Source organism: Neovison vison, chromosome 1 (genome assembly GCF_020171115.1).
Source record: "Neovison vison isolate M4711 chromosome 1, ASM_NN_V1, whole genome shotgun sequence".
In the NCBI taxonomy this organism is placed as follows: Eukaryota; Metazoa; Chordata; class Mammalia; order Carnivora; family Mustelidae; genus Neogale; species Neogale vison.
The window spans coordinates 88,266,651-88,282,709 of NC_058091.1; the positions used below are offsets into that span (position 1 = coordinate 88,266,651).

Here is a 16,059-nt window from a genome sequence, read left to right on the forward strand (position 1 = left end):
AACCAGGGAGGGGGGATCCCCACACCTTTGGAGGACAGGTTGGGAAGCATTCTTCTGTTACTTGTGATGTCGGTGCTTATTGCTGTGGAAAGCCCTCTGCTTTATGTCCCTGACACAGGTAAGATCTGATAGCAGGACAGCTAGAAAGATAGGGAAAGAAAATAAAAAGAAATAGAAAGAAAAAGAAAATGCATCTTCGTGCTCTGTTCTCTCTGGTACCCACATCTTTTTATGGAATCTAGCAATGTGTCCATTTCAAAGACTCTTAGCTCTGGAAAAGTCTGAAAGCAGCAACCTCTCATAAAATATGGGCCTTTGCCCGTGCTGTTTGCCCTGAATTCAGTGTACATTTTACCTGGCCAGCATCTAATCACCTTTCATCTCTGAACATAAATGCCATTTCCTTGAAGAGAAGGCCTTCCCTGCACTCCCCCCCACCCCCCATTAAGTTAGAGTCCCCTGCTTATTCCCTGTACTCACATTTGATGGAACCTGCTTTCTTTATGTGAGCTTATCTACTTATTTGGGTCCTTATTTATCATTTGCCTCCCCTCACGGGAACCATGAGCTCCAGCACATTAGGGCCTGGGCCCTGTTCTGCTTGGGTCTGCCCACACACATAGCCTGGCACACTGTACATGCTTAAGTTTCCGGGGGACCAGTGAATGGACGAGGGTCACTGCTGGTGCTATACGCTCTTGGCTGTCCACTGGAGGAGAGAGAAGCATGACTTTGTTCACGGCCAAAACTCTACTAGTGGCTACATTTTCAAAAAGACAATGCCAGATTTACCCAGTGAAAAGGGGTTGGGGTGAACAGGACCCCTCCCTTATTATTATAAATTACCCTCAAAGTATCTAGGGCACTGCTGCACTGGTTTGTTCAAGATTTGGATACCAGCAGAGGGTAGGGACCAAATTCCGGTGTCTTGCAGTCCTGCAAGATAGATCCTCAGGGTTTGTCTTTTTTTTTTTCTTTTAAGATTTTATTTATTTATTTGACAGAGAGATCACAAGCAGACGGAGAGGCAGGCAGAGAGACAGAGGGGGAAGCAGGCTCCCTGCTGAGCAGAGAGCCTGATGCGGGGGCTCAATCCCAGGACCCCGAGATCATGGCCTAGGCCAAAGGCAGAGGCTTAACCCACTGAGCCACCCAGGCTCCCCCGACCTTTTTAAAGTAAGCTCCGTGCCCACTGTGAGACTTGAATTCACCACCCTGAGATCAAGAGTTGCATGCTTTACCAACCAGGCTAGCTAGGCGCCAACCCCCACCTCCCTATTGTCTGTCTTAATCAGGCACTAAATCCATGTTGAATGAATAAATGGCCTTGGACATGGATCATCTCATTTTGGCCACGAGGCAGCTCATAAACTAAAGTCAGTGGTCATCACTGAGGAGACCTGTGGTCTTGGATGAGCAGCACTAACATCACTTGGGAACTTTTTAGAAAAGAAGATTCTCAGACCTACTGAATCAGAAACTCCAGGCCTCAGGCCCAGCAGTCTGTGTTCCGACAAGCCCTCCAAGAGCATTCTGATGCATTCAAGTTTGAGATCCTCTGGCTTAAGGTTTCGGACCATTTTGTTCTCACTTTGACAAAAGCTTCATCTGTCTTTTTTTTGCAGTTGGCTTCCCGAGCTTTCTTGGAAGTCGACAGGGCTATACTATTATACTATATATTATAATATATATGTGTGTATATACACATATAATAAATAGTTATATATATGTGTATTTGTATATATACACATATATATATTATAAATAGATAATCTAGTTTCCCCCATCATGCGGAGGAGAAAAAGGGGCCCAGGTGCCCCGGCAAGTTGGTGACAGACCGGGGTCTAGATGCCACGTTTCCCAACTTTAAGGCTCAGTTTCTCGGCTCTCTCCCCGACCAAGATTGTGGGTTTGCGGAGGGCTGAAAACTGTGACTACTTGTTTCAACTTGAACCACCACCCTTGCTGCGGGTGTGGGTTACCTGTGGTCACGCCCCCACGGGCCTTGCTCTGGTTAGAGCTGGGGTGTAGCAGCTGTCCAGCTGCGGTGCGGTGCGTGCACGTGTGCGCTAGGGGCTGCCCCGCCCCCGCCACCCCCTCCCCGCGGGTAAACTCCGGGCATCCATCAGTCTGTTAATTGCGCTAATTAGAGATCGCGGAGGTGTTAATTGGAAAACCCTGGTATTGTGCCTGTTTGGGGAAGAAAACGTCAATAAAAATTAATTGATGAGTTGGCAGGGCGGGCGGCGCGGGTTCACGGCGAGGCGCAGGGTGTCGTGGCAAATGTTACGGCTCAGATTAAGCGATTGTTAATTAAAAAGCTACGGTAATTAATACTCCCTACACCATATGTGCCCGTGGAAAAGGCACAAAGGTTTTTCGGCGTGTGGGGGTCCCCGCCCCTCTTCCTCTCACCCAAAACACCCTAGTCCTTGGGTTCTCCTTTTAGCCTCAAGATGGGTAGAACTCGTCACTTCTGCCCTGGGAGGGGACCAGACCGACCAGGAAAGTTACTAGGAGGCGTCCCCTGTGGCATGCCCACCAGGGTTCTTTGAAGGGCCAGGAGCCTCAGGGGAAGTGGGAGCCCCCGGTGGCCCCACAGCCTCCCCCAGAGCGGAAGAGGAGGCTGCGGCTTTGACCCAGCTTCCTTCCTTTCTTTCGAAGGCGTCTGTGGGAACTTTGGGGCCTGGAGCAAGGCTCTGAGGTGCCCTGACTCCCCAAGGAGTTCCCTGAGAGATGGGAGACTGGGGACCTGCCTAAAGATGGGACTAGAGCCCGAGAGAAATCCTTGACCACCTAAAACAATTCGGCCTCAGACACTTTCACTTGTCCCCAAGACGTGGTAGAAGAGGGGTCAGGAAAGGCTGGGGTGGGTGTGGGATGAGGGCCTCAATTTTAGCGAATCCTAGAAAGACCTAATTCCCCCCTCCTGACATGCTGTATAAAGGAAGAAAGGCCAGCCAGGTGACTTGGGCAAGGGGTAGTGACTTGCCCAAAGTCACACAGCTGGCCCTTGAAACCAGATAGTCTCTTTCCTGGAGCTCTCTTCTTCTTCAGGTGTCAGCTGCTCTTTTCTGGGGAAATGGGTGACTGGGGTAGAAGTGTGTGGTGAGAGGGGGAGGTGCAGTAGTGAAGGGAGGAGGAAGCTCTTGGAGGGTGCCCCTCAACCACGGTCCCAGAGGAAGCAGCTAAGGTCCACATAAGGTGGCTCCTTGGGCAAGGGACCACAGCCGTGACTCTGATGGGCCATCAGAGGCTTCAACCAGCCACTAGAACACTGTGGCTTCATGTGCACATGCTGGACCAGGGAGTTTTACTTCTGGAAATTTCCAAGACCGATAAGACTTCCAGGACCACCCCTTCATGTAGAGATGGGGAAACTGAGGCCCAAAGGAGGAAGATAGAGGATTCACAGCTGGTTGTGGCTGAGCCCAGGCCCTTGCCTTCTCCTAGCCAGGGTCCAGGTTCTCAGGGCACTGCTATCAAGGCCTGCCTCCAGCCCCACTAACTCCCCATCCCCCGGGCCTGACTGCCCCAGCCCCCAGAGTCTGGACACCTACAAGGCGGAGGACACCCCATTGCTATCGCAACACCCAGTGGAGAGATGGGCAGGAGGCGTGAGGCTGCTGGTGTGCTCATCCTCAGAGGGCAGATGTCCCAGGGCAGGGAAGGTGAGGGTGTGGAGATGCCTGGGAACACATGCAGGTTTGGGTGCGTGTTGGTGAGCTGGTGGGAGCAATGAAGGAGGTGAAAGCCCCAGGAGAGGGCAGAGCGTGCCACATGGGAATTAATGCCATTCATACACCCTGCGGAAATGACTTTTCAAATGCATATAATCTCAAGCATGCAAATGAGAGGCTTGCTTCACCCTGTTTAATATGAATGATCGGCCCTTGAATAGCTATTATTACACGCCACATTGCAGCAATTATGTTGTACACTGGGTGTCGCTCTGTACCCCCCCCATAAAAAGACAGAAAAGAAAGGGACACCTCTGTTTGCAGCCTCATTCCTTTCTTCTCCCTTTTTCCAAACTTGCTGTCTGATCTACAACTTTATGGTGTGTGTGTGAGTGTTGGAAGGGGAGGCACTCTTCCTTACCCCAGGGAAGGAACTGCTGGATTCTCTTTCCTTTCTCCTGTGCACACACAGGCACCCCTGAGGCTCTGGTCTTTGTCCCCTGGGGCCCAGGAGTTCTCAGATCTCAGAAAAGCTAGACTTGGAATCAAGGCAGGCAGCTGCTCTCCACCCCCAGCAGGGCCAGGGTTGGGGGAGAGGGAGCAGAGTGGGCCCCTGCTGTCTCCCCATCCCCCTTATGTGTAGCTGAGCCCCAGGCCTGAGTGGGGGAAGGTGCTCTGTAGGCTGCTGCCAGAGATCAGGGTGGGTGGCTTGGAGGAGGGGGCTGGGGCCCTGTGCTCTGACGGGTGGAGGATGGTGCCCACCCCATTCATCATTTGGCAGCCACTGGCCCTCGGGCTGACATGGCCATTAAGGCCTGGGCCCAAGTGCTCAATCTCTTCCGAACCATCACCCCCAACCTCACCCTCGCCCTGGCCCACCTCCTCTTGGAACTCAGGAGTGGGAGCAGCAGCTGAGGGGTGGGCGGTGGGGGGACAAGCCCTTGGAAACACACAGACACACACAAACATGGGAAACCCTAGGAGCATCACCCAGGAGGCCACACAGATCAATCCATTATGACAAAGATACCTAGAATCACAGACGGAGAGGGGCACAGGAGCAGCGATGTGGCACATGTGACCGTTGGGCTCCCCATGGACCCTTAACACCTCTCTGCCCCCCTCATGTGCCCCCAGACCTTCACACTCCTCCCAATAGAAACAGCAAGTGGCCCAGCCAAGTGGGAGGGGGGAAGAGTTCTTCCCAGGTGAAGGGAGAGAATTTCCCTGGCAGGAGGGTGATGCTCTTGGGAGCGGCCACCTTGGGGAAGGAACTAAGGAAATGATCCAGCCTCTCTGGTCTGCTCATCCACTGCCTATTGGGAGACCCTGCGATCCTGGGTCTGCCTAGGCCAAAAGGGGATCAGAAAGGGAAGAACGAATGAACACTAGCTACCTTCCATAGGTCCCTTGATCTCTGCGTGATTTGGGCCAAGTCTTGGGCCTCCCAAAGCCTTAGAGTCCTCACCCTTACAAATAAGGCAGGTGGAGAAGGCATGGATCGGAGCTTACCTGCTGCAAGGTGGTTTTACATGTGCTGTTTTACTTACTCCTCACAGGACTCCAAGAGGCTAAGATTAACTGCTTCTACTGACAAACCGAAGTTTGGGGAGGGTTTTTGTTTTCGTTTTTTAAAGTTAATTTATTTAAGTAATCTCTGCACCCAACATGGGGCTCATACTCATGACCCAGAGAATCAAAAGTCACATGCTCTTCTGCCTGAGCCAGCCAGATGCCCTGAGGTTTAGGGAGTTTAAGACTCTGTCAAAGATCAGTGGTGGGTATCAGCCAGGTCCCTTTTGACTGCGATGCATGTTCCTCTCAAGGGGCTGTGGCTTCGGGGATAGCTGGGAAATGGGGATACTCCAGACTTGGAGAGCAGCCGGGTATACTAAAGGCCCCTATTTGCATCACAGTATGTGTGTGTGTGTGTGTGTGTGTGTGTGTGTGTGTTGCATGTGCGTGCACGCATACACACACACACACACATACACACTCATCCCCCCTGTCCCCCCAGCAGATGTTGGACCCTCCAGGAGTGATAGAAGGAATCTCTGGCCTTCTCCTGGCTATCTTTGACCGTTGCAAACATACCCTCTCTTTCCGGGAATGCTTCCACCCTTGGAGAAGCAGCTGGGGAGGGAGGGGAGGGCACAAGATTCAGGCCTTGACCGTTTGCCCTGAACTGTCTGGACCCTCAGTTTTTCCATCTGTAAAATCAGGATGATAATAACTATCTCTCACCATGTTTGTGAGAAGGAATCATGGTGCTAATAGAAATAGTAAATGTTATGGAGTGTCTGCTTTTGGCCAGGGATTTTCGGCAGGTCAGAGAAGTGGAACCACTGACTGCCTTCACCACCCAGCTCCAGGCCCAGTTGAGTGGCTCCCAGTAGGTGCTGGGCAAAGGACAGTCACATTTGTGGTACAAGTGTGCATTAGAGCCTTTCTGGGTCCTAGGGGAGGAGACCCTATAAGGAGGCCCTGCCTTGGGGAAGTCTCTGTCTGTGGGGAACACACACAGAGGTCATTACTGGTGGGGGTGGGGCTCAGCAATATGGTTGGTCCCAGTGAATAGCTCCTTGGAGCTTTGATATCCTAGCGGGATGATATCCTAGCTGCACGCTAGCTTCCCCAACGTCCTAACCTGGAGGGAGAGGCCAACACCAGGCTGGGGGGCGGGGGGATGGGATTGCCTACCTCACCCTCCCCAAGAGCAAGGGTGAAGACATCACCTCCTCCTCTTCCCGGCCAAAGTCTCCTAGAAGTCCGGAAAATGTGGGGGAGGAAGGCAGAAGGCAGTGGGGCGGTCTCAGCTTCACTGAGCTGCCCCTCAGTGGAGCTGCCCCTTCCCCAGCCTAGGGAGAGGATGACATCGGGAGTGGGCCCCGCACCCCGAAAGGGGTTCTAGGAGCCGCTTCGAGGAAGTTAAGGAGGAGAGATGCCCTAGGATTGGGGGGCAGAGGGACTGTTAAGCGGTGGAGGTGTGTTGTTTGGGGGTCGAGGGGCTTCGGTGGCTGCCCCCCGGTAGCCCACGTCGCGGTTTGAGCCTCAGTCCCTCCCCCATGTCTCTCCTCCCCCTCCAGGTCCCGCTAGAGCGACATGATGGTGGAATCCGCCTCGGAGACAATCAGGTCGGCTCCCTCTGGCCAGAACGGCGTAGGCGGTATCTCCGGGCAGGCCGATGGCGGCGGCGGCGGTGGTGGTGGCGGCGGCGGTGGGGCCGGGGCGGCGGGCGCTGGCGGAGGCGGCCCGGGCAGGGACTCCACCGCAGGCCCAGACAGCAACGGCGAGATGAGCCCCGCAGAGCTGCTGCACTTCCAGCAGCAACAGGTAGGAGCGGGCGCCCCTTCCTGGCAACCGGGAGGAGCAGAGGGGCTGGGCTGGCCACTTCCCACTCTTTCTGGCGACATAGGTCCCAGGCTTCTGCCAAGCAGCCTCACTTGTAACCCTCTTGAAAAGATCCAGCCTCCAGGGACTCCCTCTGCGCCCTCCCACACCAATGGCCATCCAAAGGCAGGGGGAGAGCGGTGCTCCCAGGAGAGAGAAGTGGGACTCAGGAGGCCCAGAGGTCAGGAAGCTTGGACCCGTTTCAGAAATGTCCACAAAGACAGAGAGACTCCTGGAGAAGAGCGTGAGAATGTGCGTTTGTGCTCTCCTCCTGCCCAATGGCTAAGTGAACAGGGTTGCAGGAGGGAGACCCCTCTCTAGGGTACATGTTCCTTGGAGAAAGGGGTTGTGTATACCGGGGTATCTTCACTTTCTTTGTACTGTAAAATCTCCCCCACTGCCTTCCCTGCCTGGGCCCCTAATCCGAGCTGTGAAGAAGTTAAGCTTCCAGGCACCAGAGTCCAAAGCAGCTAGGAAAAGGCCAAGGGTAGGACGCAACGGCAGGCCTCCATTTTTAGGGGTCAGTCTGGGAATCCCTATCTGCCTCCTCCTTCCGTTTCTCCCCCCTCCACCATTCCACCCTAAACGGCAGAGTTCAGGAGTTCAAGACCAGCCGCTAAAGTTTGAGAGGCCCTGGGGTGGGGAGCCTGGTTGGTGATGACAGAGCAGGGGCCCCAGGTCCTGGCCCCACAGCCCCACCCCTGGAAAAAGGGAGAATCATGCTTGACAAGTTCAGGAGAACCGGCCCAGCCAGCCTTGGCCTTGGGATTCTCCTCCTCTTATTTGATTGCTCCTCCGAGCTCACTGCTGGCACTGCCCCTTGGGGGCTCTGCTGGGAAGAGTCATGTCCCCACCCACATCCCCACCCCTGCCTCAAGTGCACACAGATGTATATTCCCATCTTGCCCTGGTGTTCTCTCCCAGGCTCAACGTGGGGCTCCTCCCCCAACTCCATAAGCCCCTCAGGGGCCCTTTCCCACCACTCTCTGTGGAGTGGAGATCAGCTGCACCATCCGAAGCCAGCACCCTGCCTGGAGCTGGTCAGCCACCATTAACACAGAAACTGAACCAACCCGGGTTAAGTCCCAGCCAGTCCCTTAACCAGCTGTGCAACTTTGGCCAAGTCCTGGGCCCCACCCTGAGCCCTGGCCTCCTGGATGCCTGAAGCATAGGATTTTTAGGATCAGGTGCGATTTGAGCTTGAAGTCTCTGCACACACCGAGTGGCCCATGTAGATGCTCACAGAATTGAGGACTTCAGAAATCACTTCCTCTTACAGACCATGGAGACCTGTCACCTTCCCCTGGGGAGATAGCCCTTGGGAGTTTGCTGGCATCTCCCAGGCTTGCTAACAAGCAGGATCTCTGGGGAAGAGACCAGAGTTTGTGACATCTACTGGGGACAGAAGGTCAAAGGGCCAAATCTGACCCTTATGAAAATAATAATAAGACACACCCCACCAGAAATCTCTAAGACCACCCATTTTTTATAACCACCTCTTCCCTTCCCCCACCTCTTTGCACACAGGGCTAGGAAAGGTTTTGAATGTGGTGGGGGATGGGACGGACTTGGGAACTACGGACACTGGAAAGTGTCTTTTAAACAATTACTTTTCAACTGCAGGGTGAAGACAGATTATCTGTAAACTGGGGTCATGTGTGGGCTGGGGAGAGACAGAACTTTCTGTACTGGTCAGGTTTCTTCGCTCTGCATCACACACAAGCCATGTTGTGCCATCTATATTCCACGTTCAGTTTATTCCTGTTTGTTTTGGGGAGTATCCCAAAGTCCTGGAAAATCCTATATCTGTTTCACAAATAAATTGGGGTGGAGATTTGGAGGTAGGCGGAGGGCTGTTTTAGCCTTTTGTGCTCACTATGGACCTGGGGCCCGGGGCCAAAGGAAATAAACTTAAAAACGTTCTGTTGGCTCTGAACTCTGACAGAACCCCACAAAACTAAAATGATAAGTTTTTTCAATTAACAGGAAAGTCTGTGGCCCGTCCTTCTAGCCCCAGTCTATGAGCCAGGCTTTGGGGGAAGTTTCAGGGGTAATGCTTTCTGGTACCCCCCAACAACAAATGTTCCTGACTGTTGGTGGGGTAGATTAACTGTAGAAAAGAAAGCCTGGCCCAGTGGGTTCCTCCTTCCTCTGCTGGGCCTCAACCAGGAAGTCCTTTGAGGACAAACAAACCAATAACCTTGCCTCCATTTGGTGCTTTGGATCTTTCTCATACATGGGCCACTTAATCACCATGCCAGCCCTGGGATGTGGGTATTATGATTCCCATTCTGCAGATCAGGGGACATTGACTGGGCTTGGTGACACGGGGATAGCTGCAGCTAGAGCTCAGCACAGCCTCCTTTTGGCTGATCCCCCATCACACAGTCCCCTATTGGAAATGGAAGGAGTGAGGCCTGGAACATAGTAGGTGCTAAATAAATGTCTGTTGCTGAGTGCCTGACAGCATTCCATCCCCAGCCCTGAAAGCTCTTAGACAAATGAAAACAACACAGCCCGCAGGCCCTAAGTAGCCACTGCAGAGGAGGGAGGTCGAGGGCAGGTGTGGAGGCTGTGCACTGTTCCCATTCCTTCTCCTCAGGCCTCCTTGGGCCTCCAAGCCCCTCTCCCTCTTTCGACGTCTGCTGGTCTCTGTGCCTCTACTCTGGATAAATAAGCCCTGGAAATGCAGGCTTGGCCTTTGGGAGTAATGAGTTGACAGAGGGGAGGGAGATAAACAGGGCGAGTCAGAAGTCAGGCCAGTGACAGGACTGGAGGCTGCGACAAACAGTGCTGAAGAGGGCAGCCTCATCACTTTGGAACAAGAGCAGGCACCGTTTCCATGCAACAGCAGGCCGGGAGCTTGTTCAAACAGAGGCTGGGGATGGGGGCGGGGGGTTCACATGGCTGGGCTGCCAAGGCCCTGTCTGGCTAGAGAGAGGGTCCCCACCTGCTGCCCCCTTCTCCCAGCAGCCAAGGCCCCCGCCTCCGCCTCTCAAGCCCCTGTCTGCTCAGTGGCAGAGCCCCACTACCTCCACGCTGTCCTTAGGGCTTGCACCAGCTCTCCAGTCTCACCCCCTTACGGGAACCGACTGTGGGAAGGCTCTCGGTGCAGGAGGCCTGGGAGTGTGCATTCATTCCGCAAACATGCCTGGAGCCTTATTTACACCAGGCTCCCTGCTGGCCAGCTGGAGCTTATGTCCCCAGCTGCTATTAAAGAATACCCTGGACCCAGTAGACATGCCAGCTGTGCACCCATCCCCTTCCTTCACCCAGCAAAGTCTCCTTCCTCATTGCTCCTTCTGCCCCTGTTTTCCCTCTGAGGGTTTTTTCTTTGAAGGTTGTTCTTGCATCTTACCCTAATTTGATTTCACCTGGATGAAATGTCCCCAGGATGGGGGGGGAGGGTTCCCCAGGGACAGCACAGAAACCCTTTGGGCTCTGATGGGGAGCAATGAGGGTTGGGACAAGTGTGGGAGGTGGCGGGCCTCAAGAGGCTTTGGGGCCATGGCCTGGCCGCCCTGGCCCAGGGGGCCTGGGAGGGCTGGGCCGGCGGGGAGGGGGCTGCCAGAGCTGCTGGCGGCCGCACTGAAAGGCGTCCTGGGCCTCTGGAGCCTGCACTTCCATTGTCCTCTGGTTTCGGGGGTGACAGGTCAGTGAGGGTCACAGGAGGGTTGCCTAGCGTCTGGGAACTCCCACTGCAGTTGCTGTGACAACCGGGGCCAAATCCCACCCTGTTCACATCCTGTGAGGACATTCAAAGGGGTTGGGGGGCTCTGCACATTAATGGGCTTTTAACTCACCCCCTCCTAAGAGATGGGGGGGATGTCAGGGCACGGAGGAAAAGAAGAATGGAAGACATTTTTGTTCCCCTCCTGCGTCTGGCCCTCCTCTGCCCAAGCTACCTAGGGGGACGGGATGGGAAGGGGAGGCTTGTGGGGTGAATTAGCACACATACCCCCACATCACACACACTGTCAACAGTGGTCTTTAGCCCTCAGGTCAGGGGCCCATTTCTCCTTGGGACTCGTGCCCCCAGACCCTACTTACTCCTCCTCTCCAGTCTCACACCTTGTGTACTCTGCTCTTTTCTTTTAGTCAGGATGACACTCTCCCCAGGAGGTGCTGGGGACCTGGAGGGAGAATAGGGGCCCCAACTCCCTGGAGGGGAGACTTAGGAACCTGTCTGTGAAGCCCCTGACTCCCAACAGCTGCAGCATAGAGCGGACTTGCCTCCACCAGGACGTAAAGGGCTGGGAAGAAAGGCCGCCACCCAGGTCATAGGGGCCGTGGGGGGAGAGGTCCTTAACTTCCCACATCTTGTCCCAGTCCTGGGTTGCTAAGCCGAAGGCCACCCTTGTTTTATGTGTCTGCGTCAGGGCAGAGGCAGGTGGGAAAGGCAGAGGAGAGGCTCTGGGCCAGGAAAAGGAACCCCCAGGGTCCTGCTTTGCTGGGACTAGGAGGGAGCCAGCCCACCTTACCCCCAGCCTCCCCTTCTGGTATGGAATTCTGACACTCTTGTCTCTCTCCCACCCCTTTTTTATGCCAGGGTTCTTGTGGGTACCAATCAACCGATCAACCGATCAACCGGGAGCTTGGGGACAGGGGAGAATTTGGGGGAGGGGTGCCTGAATGTTTCCTCTTCTGAGCGTGAAAGGTTAAAGTGGGGGAGGGCCACCCCTCAGCAGGTCAGTGGAATGCCTTGATTCTGAGCAGCCCCAGGGGGATTCCTTGGGAAGGGACTTGCCTGCCCCCACATGCACTGCTCTGTGTCCCACACTCGAGTCTCCTGTGGAAGCACTAGCGTCAGGGTCGTGGCTGGGCTCACGGTGGCTCTGGACCTGGAAAGAGACGTGCTTCTGGAGAGCCCATAGCTTCTGGAGAGCTGGCTGGCGGGCAGCTGAGGCAGGTCTGGCAGGTGCCCGAGCAAGCAGGGGGTGAGCAGGGGGACAGACAGCGCTACTATCACCCTTCTCTGTTTCCCTGCTTCCAGATCCAGGGAGGGAACCAGGGAGCCAGAGAGGAGCTCCTTTCCGGGCTTCGGAGCCTCCGGGTCACTTGTTCATTCTCATCTCCTGGGGCCGGGAAGCCCTTGGTGGCCTTGGTGCGGAAGGGGGCCTGAGACACCGCTGTGTACCCGGGCTCTGAGTCTCCCACCCACGTGGGCCTGCCTGTATCAGCGCGTTGCTGGTTTTCATTTTAATGGTTCTAATTTGAGAATGCGCCAATGTCATTTTTATGAGGTTGGTGTAAAAAAAATTTACAGCCTTTCCAAAAAGCTTTTTTTTTTTTTTCCAAGGGAAAAAGGTGTAGAATCACTTCGGGGGTTTTATGGTCTCCTCTCCCCCATCCTCCTAGCCCCCCTTTTCTGTGTCGTGTCGTTTTTCCTGCCTCTGCTAGAGGACAAAGCCTAGCTAGTCAAGAACCTGGATGTCCCCAAGTCAGTACCTTTACTGGTTGGGTCCTCTGACCTCTGACCTTTCTCCCTGGGCCCCTTCCCTCTGCTCTCTGGCCTCAGAGGAGTTGCATTTCCAGCTGTGGACAGAGAAGTGTTTCCTGTTTAATTCCATTCAACAAGTATTTATTAGGCACCTACTGTTTACTAGCAGTGGGTTAGGTATCTGCCCTCAGAGATTATATCACTGCCTGTTTAAAGTCCTCTAGCATTTCTTCCTCAAGCATGGAGTGCAATCAAAAACCCTTGTCCCTGTATGATCTAGCTACTGCTCACCTCTGGGTTTTCCTCCCAGGCAGACTCCTTAGCTTGGCCACTCAGGCCTTGGTAGTTCATGATGCTTCAAGCTTAGTCCCGCCTCAGGGCTCTTGCACCAGTGCTTTTGTCCCCCAGGAATACTGTCCCCTGAATGAGTTCTCTCCTAAAACTCAATGTCTCTTCAGAGAGGCCTTCCCTGGCCATGCAGTTTAAGTAGGCAGCCAGCCGTCCTGCATGGAACGCTCCTGGACACTAAACACCATCTCTTCTTAGCCTCCTTCTCTTTGTTTTCACCGTCTGGTTCATCACCTTAGAACAGGATCCCTGTAAAAGCGAAGACCCGGAGTCCCCCGGAGGCTGGGATGGTGGGAGCGCCCTGTGGGCCTTCACACATCCTGGCTAGAGTACTGACAAATGAATAGGAGTCGTAGTATGGCTGAGGGTAAGGGAGGCTGGGGACAGGTCATGGGCTTTCCTGGGGCTCTTTTCAGGTTTGGGATAGGCTAACCACCACCTCCCCAAGTGCCCTCCTGTGCCCCTTCCCCTAAATCTAGACAGCCCCTGTGGAAATTAATTATCAAGACAATTTCTATCTCGGTTTTGCCAGAATTAGCTAGATGCAGACAAAAGAAGTTTGGATTTTATTTTGGCTGCCCCTCCCCACAATCCAAATTAAACCTGAATTTGCCAGAAGGTCCTCCATCTTGACCGGCACCTCGTGGCTCTGCTTCCCTGCGCAAAGCCTATGTGAGGCCCAGGGATTCCGTTTCTGCCTCTGCTACTGTGTGACTTTGGGCACGTCACTGTCCCTCTCTGTGTCATTTCCACATCTCCAAAGTGAACTACAGCTGTGGTTCATAAACATTTAGCTTAAGATCCATCCTAAAAGATACATTTTCTTGGAGCCCTAGCACACAGTTTCCTGAAACAATGCTTCTGCTTACCTAATACTTCTGATGCTTCCTTATATGTGAGTGTGTGTGTGTTTTCCCATTTTTTTGACCTACTAAATTGCTATTATGACCCACCACTAGATCATGACCAGCAATTTAGAAAACATGAGACTAGATGCCCTCCAACACTTGGAGTTCACTGGGTTCTGTGGGGTTCTGCTTCTCTACTCTCCAAGGTCAGCCCTTTCAAGCTGGCCCCTGAGCACCACATCCCTGCCCTCCCAATCCTCAGGCCACAGAAAGGACCAGTAAGCAGCCCTGCACCTGGCCTCCTTTGAGAGGATGCCAGTCTCCCCCCCCCCCCCCCCCCTGAATTCTCAGAGACAGAAATGAGGGTGTGGTCTCACCCCGAGGACAAGAGACCCTCCTGCCCCAAGACTTGTTTTTCTCCTCATAGCAGCCCTTGTTGCCCTCCAAGCTCTGGCTTCATTCCCCTCCATCCTGACCGCCCTCCCTGGATGCCATCCGTTATAAGCCATTTGTTCCTAATTGTGGAAATCCTGCTACTGACTTCTGATGCGGGGGAGGGGTGGGGGTGAGGTGTCGGAGAGGTGGGGGGTTGGTGAGGGGGAGAGTTCGCCTTCATTAGCAAGACAGTTCTGGAGCTGGAGGGGGAGAGGTGGGGCACGGAGGCTGAGGGAGGTTTTGGTGAGTGGGTCCTGCCAGGTAGCACTAACAAATGACAAGAAGGTGGCAGGTGAACGGTAAAGACAAAAGTTGGTGTCCATTCTGGACCCACTGGGTGCCTGGCACTATGCTAAGTACTCTGCCTCGTGTACTCTTCATAGCAGCCCTGGGGACTAAGGGCAGGATTATGCCTATTTTGCAGAGGAAGAAACTGAAGGTCAGAGAGGTAAAGTGACTTACCTAGGTCACACAGTGTATGGTGGAGCCAGGATTTGGATCCAGATCCCTGACCAGGGTCTGTAAACTGAATGGCCTAGTACTGCGTCCTTTGAAGGAAGACTGGACCTTATCCCCTAAACCACAGAGCTGAGGATGAGGCTTTGAGTCCAAGGGGTGGAGAGGGGATTGAAGAGGCCAGATGACTCCCAGTTTTCCATTCTGCCCTGAGCACACACCCCACCCCAGGGTTTGCATGATGGCTTCTCCTTGGTGTGGGATTCTAAACGCCTTTCCCACCCCAGGCTGTATTTGGGTATATCTGGCCCTCAGGGAAGGGACATGGGGCCAGCCTTCTGAAGATTCCTGTGTTGGTTCTTGTCTACCTGCCTGTACCAGCCTTACTTCCCCTTCACCCCTAGACAGTTGGAAGCACCCAGGCTAGGGGAGAGCAGACTCATAGGCTTTAAGGGACCATGCACAAGCTCCTGAAGGCCTTGCAGGGGTCAGAGGCACTGGGCAGCCAGAGGTGTGCGGACTCCATTTCCTGCCCATGGAAACTTGGGTCTCAGTTTCCTTCCTTGTCTGGAAGATGGAGACCGTGACACAAGTCCTGCCTCGCTCAAGGCTTCAATCAGATGTAGTCCTCTACAAACGCCAGCTCTTGAACTCTGTCCCCTTGGCCTGCTGCCCCTGTTCAGCCTGGACCAAAGTGAATTGCACAGATGTGTCCACCGTCTGCTGCTGGCCGGGAGGGGGTTCACAGGTACATTTGACAACATCTGTGTTTTCAAGGGGGCTGTAACCTGGTCGGCATCATCAGAGAAAGTGGAGCTGGCTGTGCTGGGGTGGAGGCCGTCATCCTCCACATCTCTCAGCAGCAGGCAGCCTGGCAATATAATCAGGCCCCAGGACCAGCAGCCGGCGTAGATGAGGCCTGGCGTGTTGGAAGTGCTGGATGGGACTTCGGTGGGGCTTCAGGAAGTCTCCAACCTACCTGCTCCCTTGGGTGACTGCCCTGGAGGAGGGCATCCTGGGCCAGAGGGACCCCCTCACTCCCAGAGTGCGGTCTCCAGCTGTGGACAGTGGTGTGGCGTGGGGCATGGAGCAGCACTGGAGTACATCGAGTGGACAGGGTCCTGTCCAGGCCATCTGGAGAAGGGATCTTGGACCCCAGGTCCAGGGTCTACCGTTCTAAATTGGGTCAGGGCTGAGCACTAAGCAAATGACATGAAATGACCTTGGGTTATCCACCGTCACCTCTCTGTCACCTCTAAGTGCAGGGCCTGTGCATGGTGGGCAGTCATGAATGAATGAATGAAGTGGGACTGGGACTGGGACTCCTCCAGCCTCTCCCGCTGCCCAGGAATGGTTTCAGGGTCCCTGAACTTGCTGGGCGATTTCACTCCTCTGCACAGTGGGGGTCACTGTGCCAGGAACACACTTCAGCTTCCTGTTCCAGCTGAGGACCTCGCCCCTC

The 16,059-nt window shown here is 54.3% G+C and overlaps 1 protein-coding gene across 3 annotated transcripts in view; it reads left to right on the forward strand.

The window, feature by feature from the left end:
- Positions 1-16,059, forward strand: part of FOXP4 (forkhead box P4) — a 51,159-nt gene that overhangs the window by 12,549 nt on the left and 22,551 nt on the right. For all 3 annotated transcript variants that reach the window (XM_044250683.1, XM_044250687.1, XM_044250688.1), the window contains exon 2: positions 6,767-7,013. In XM_044250683.1, coding sequence (XP_044106618.1) covers positions 6,783-7,013 — 231 coding nt within the window. In that variant the 5' untranslated portion in view covers positions 6,767-6,782. The remainder of the gene's footprint in view (positions 1-6,766; positions 7,014-16,059) is intronic.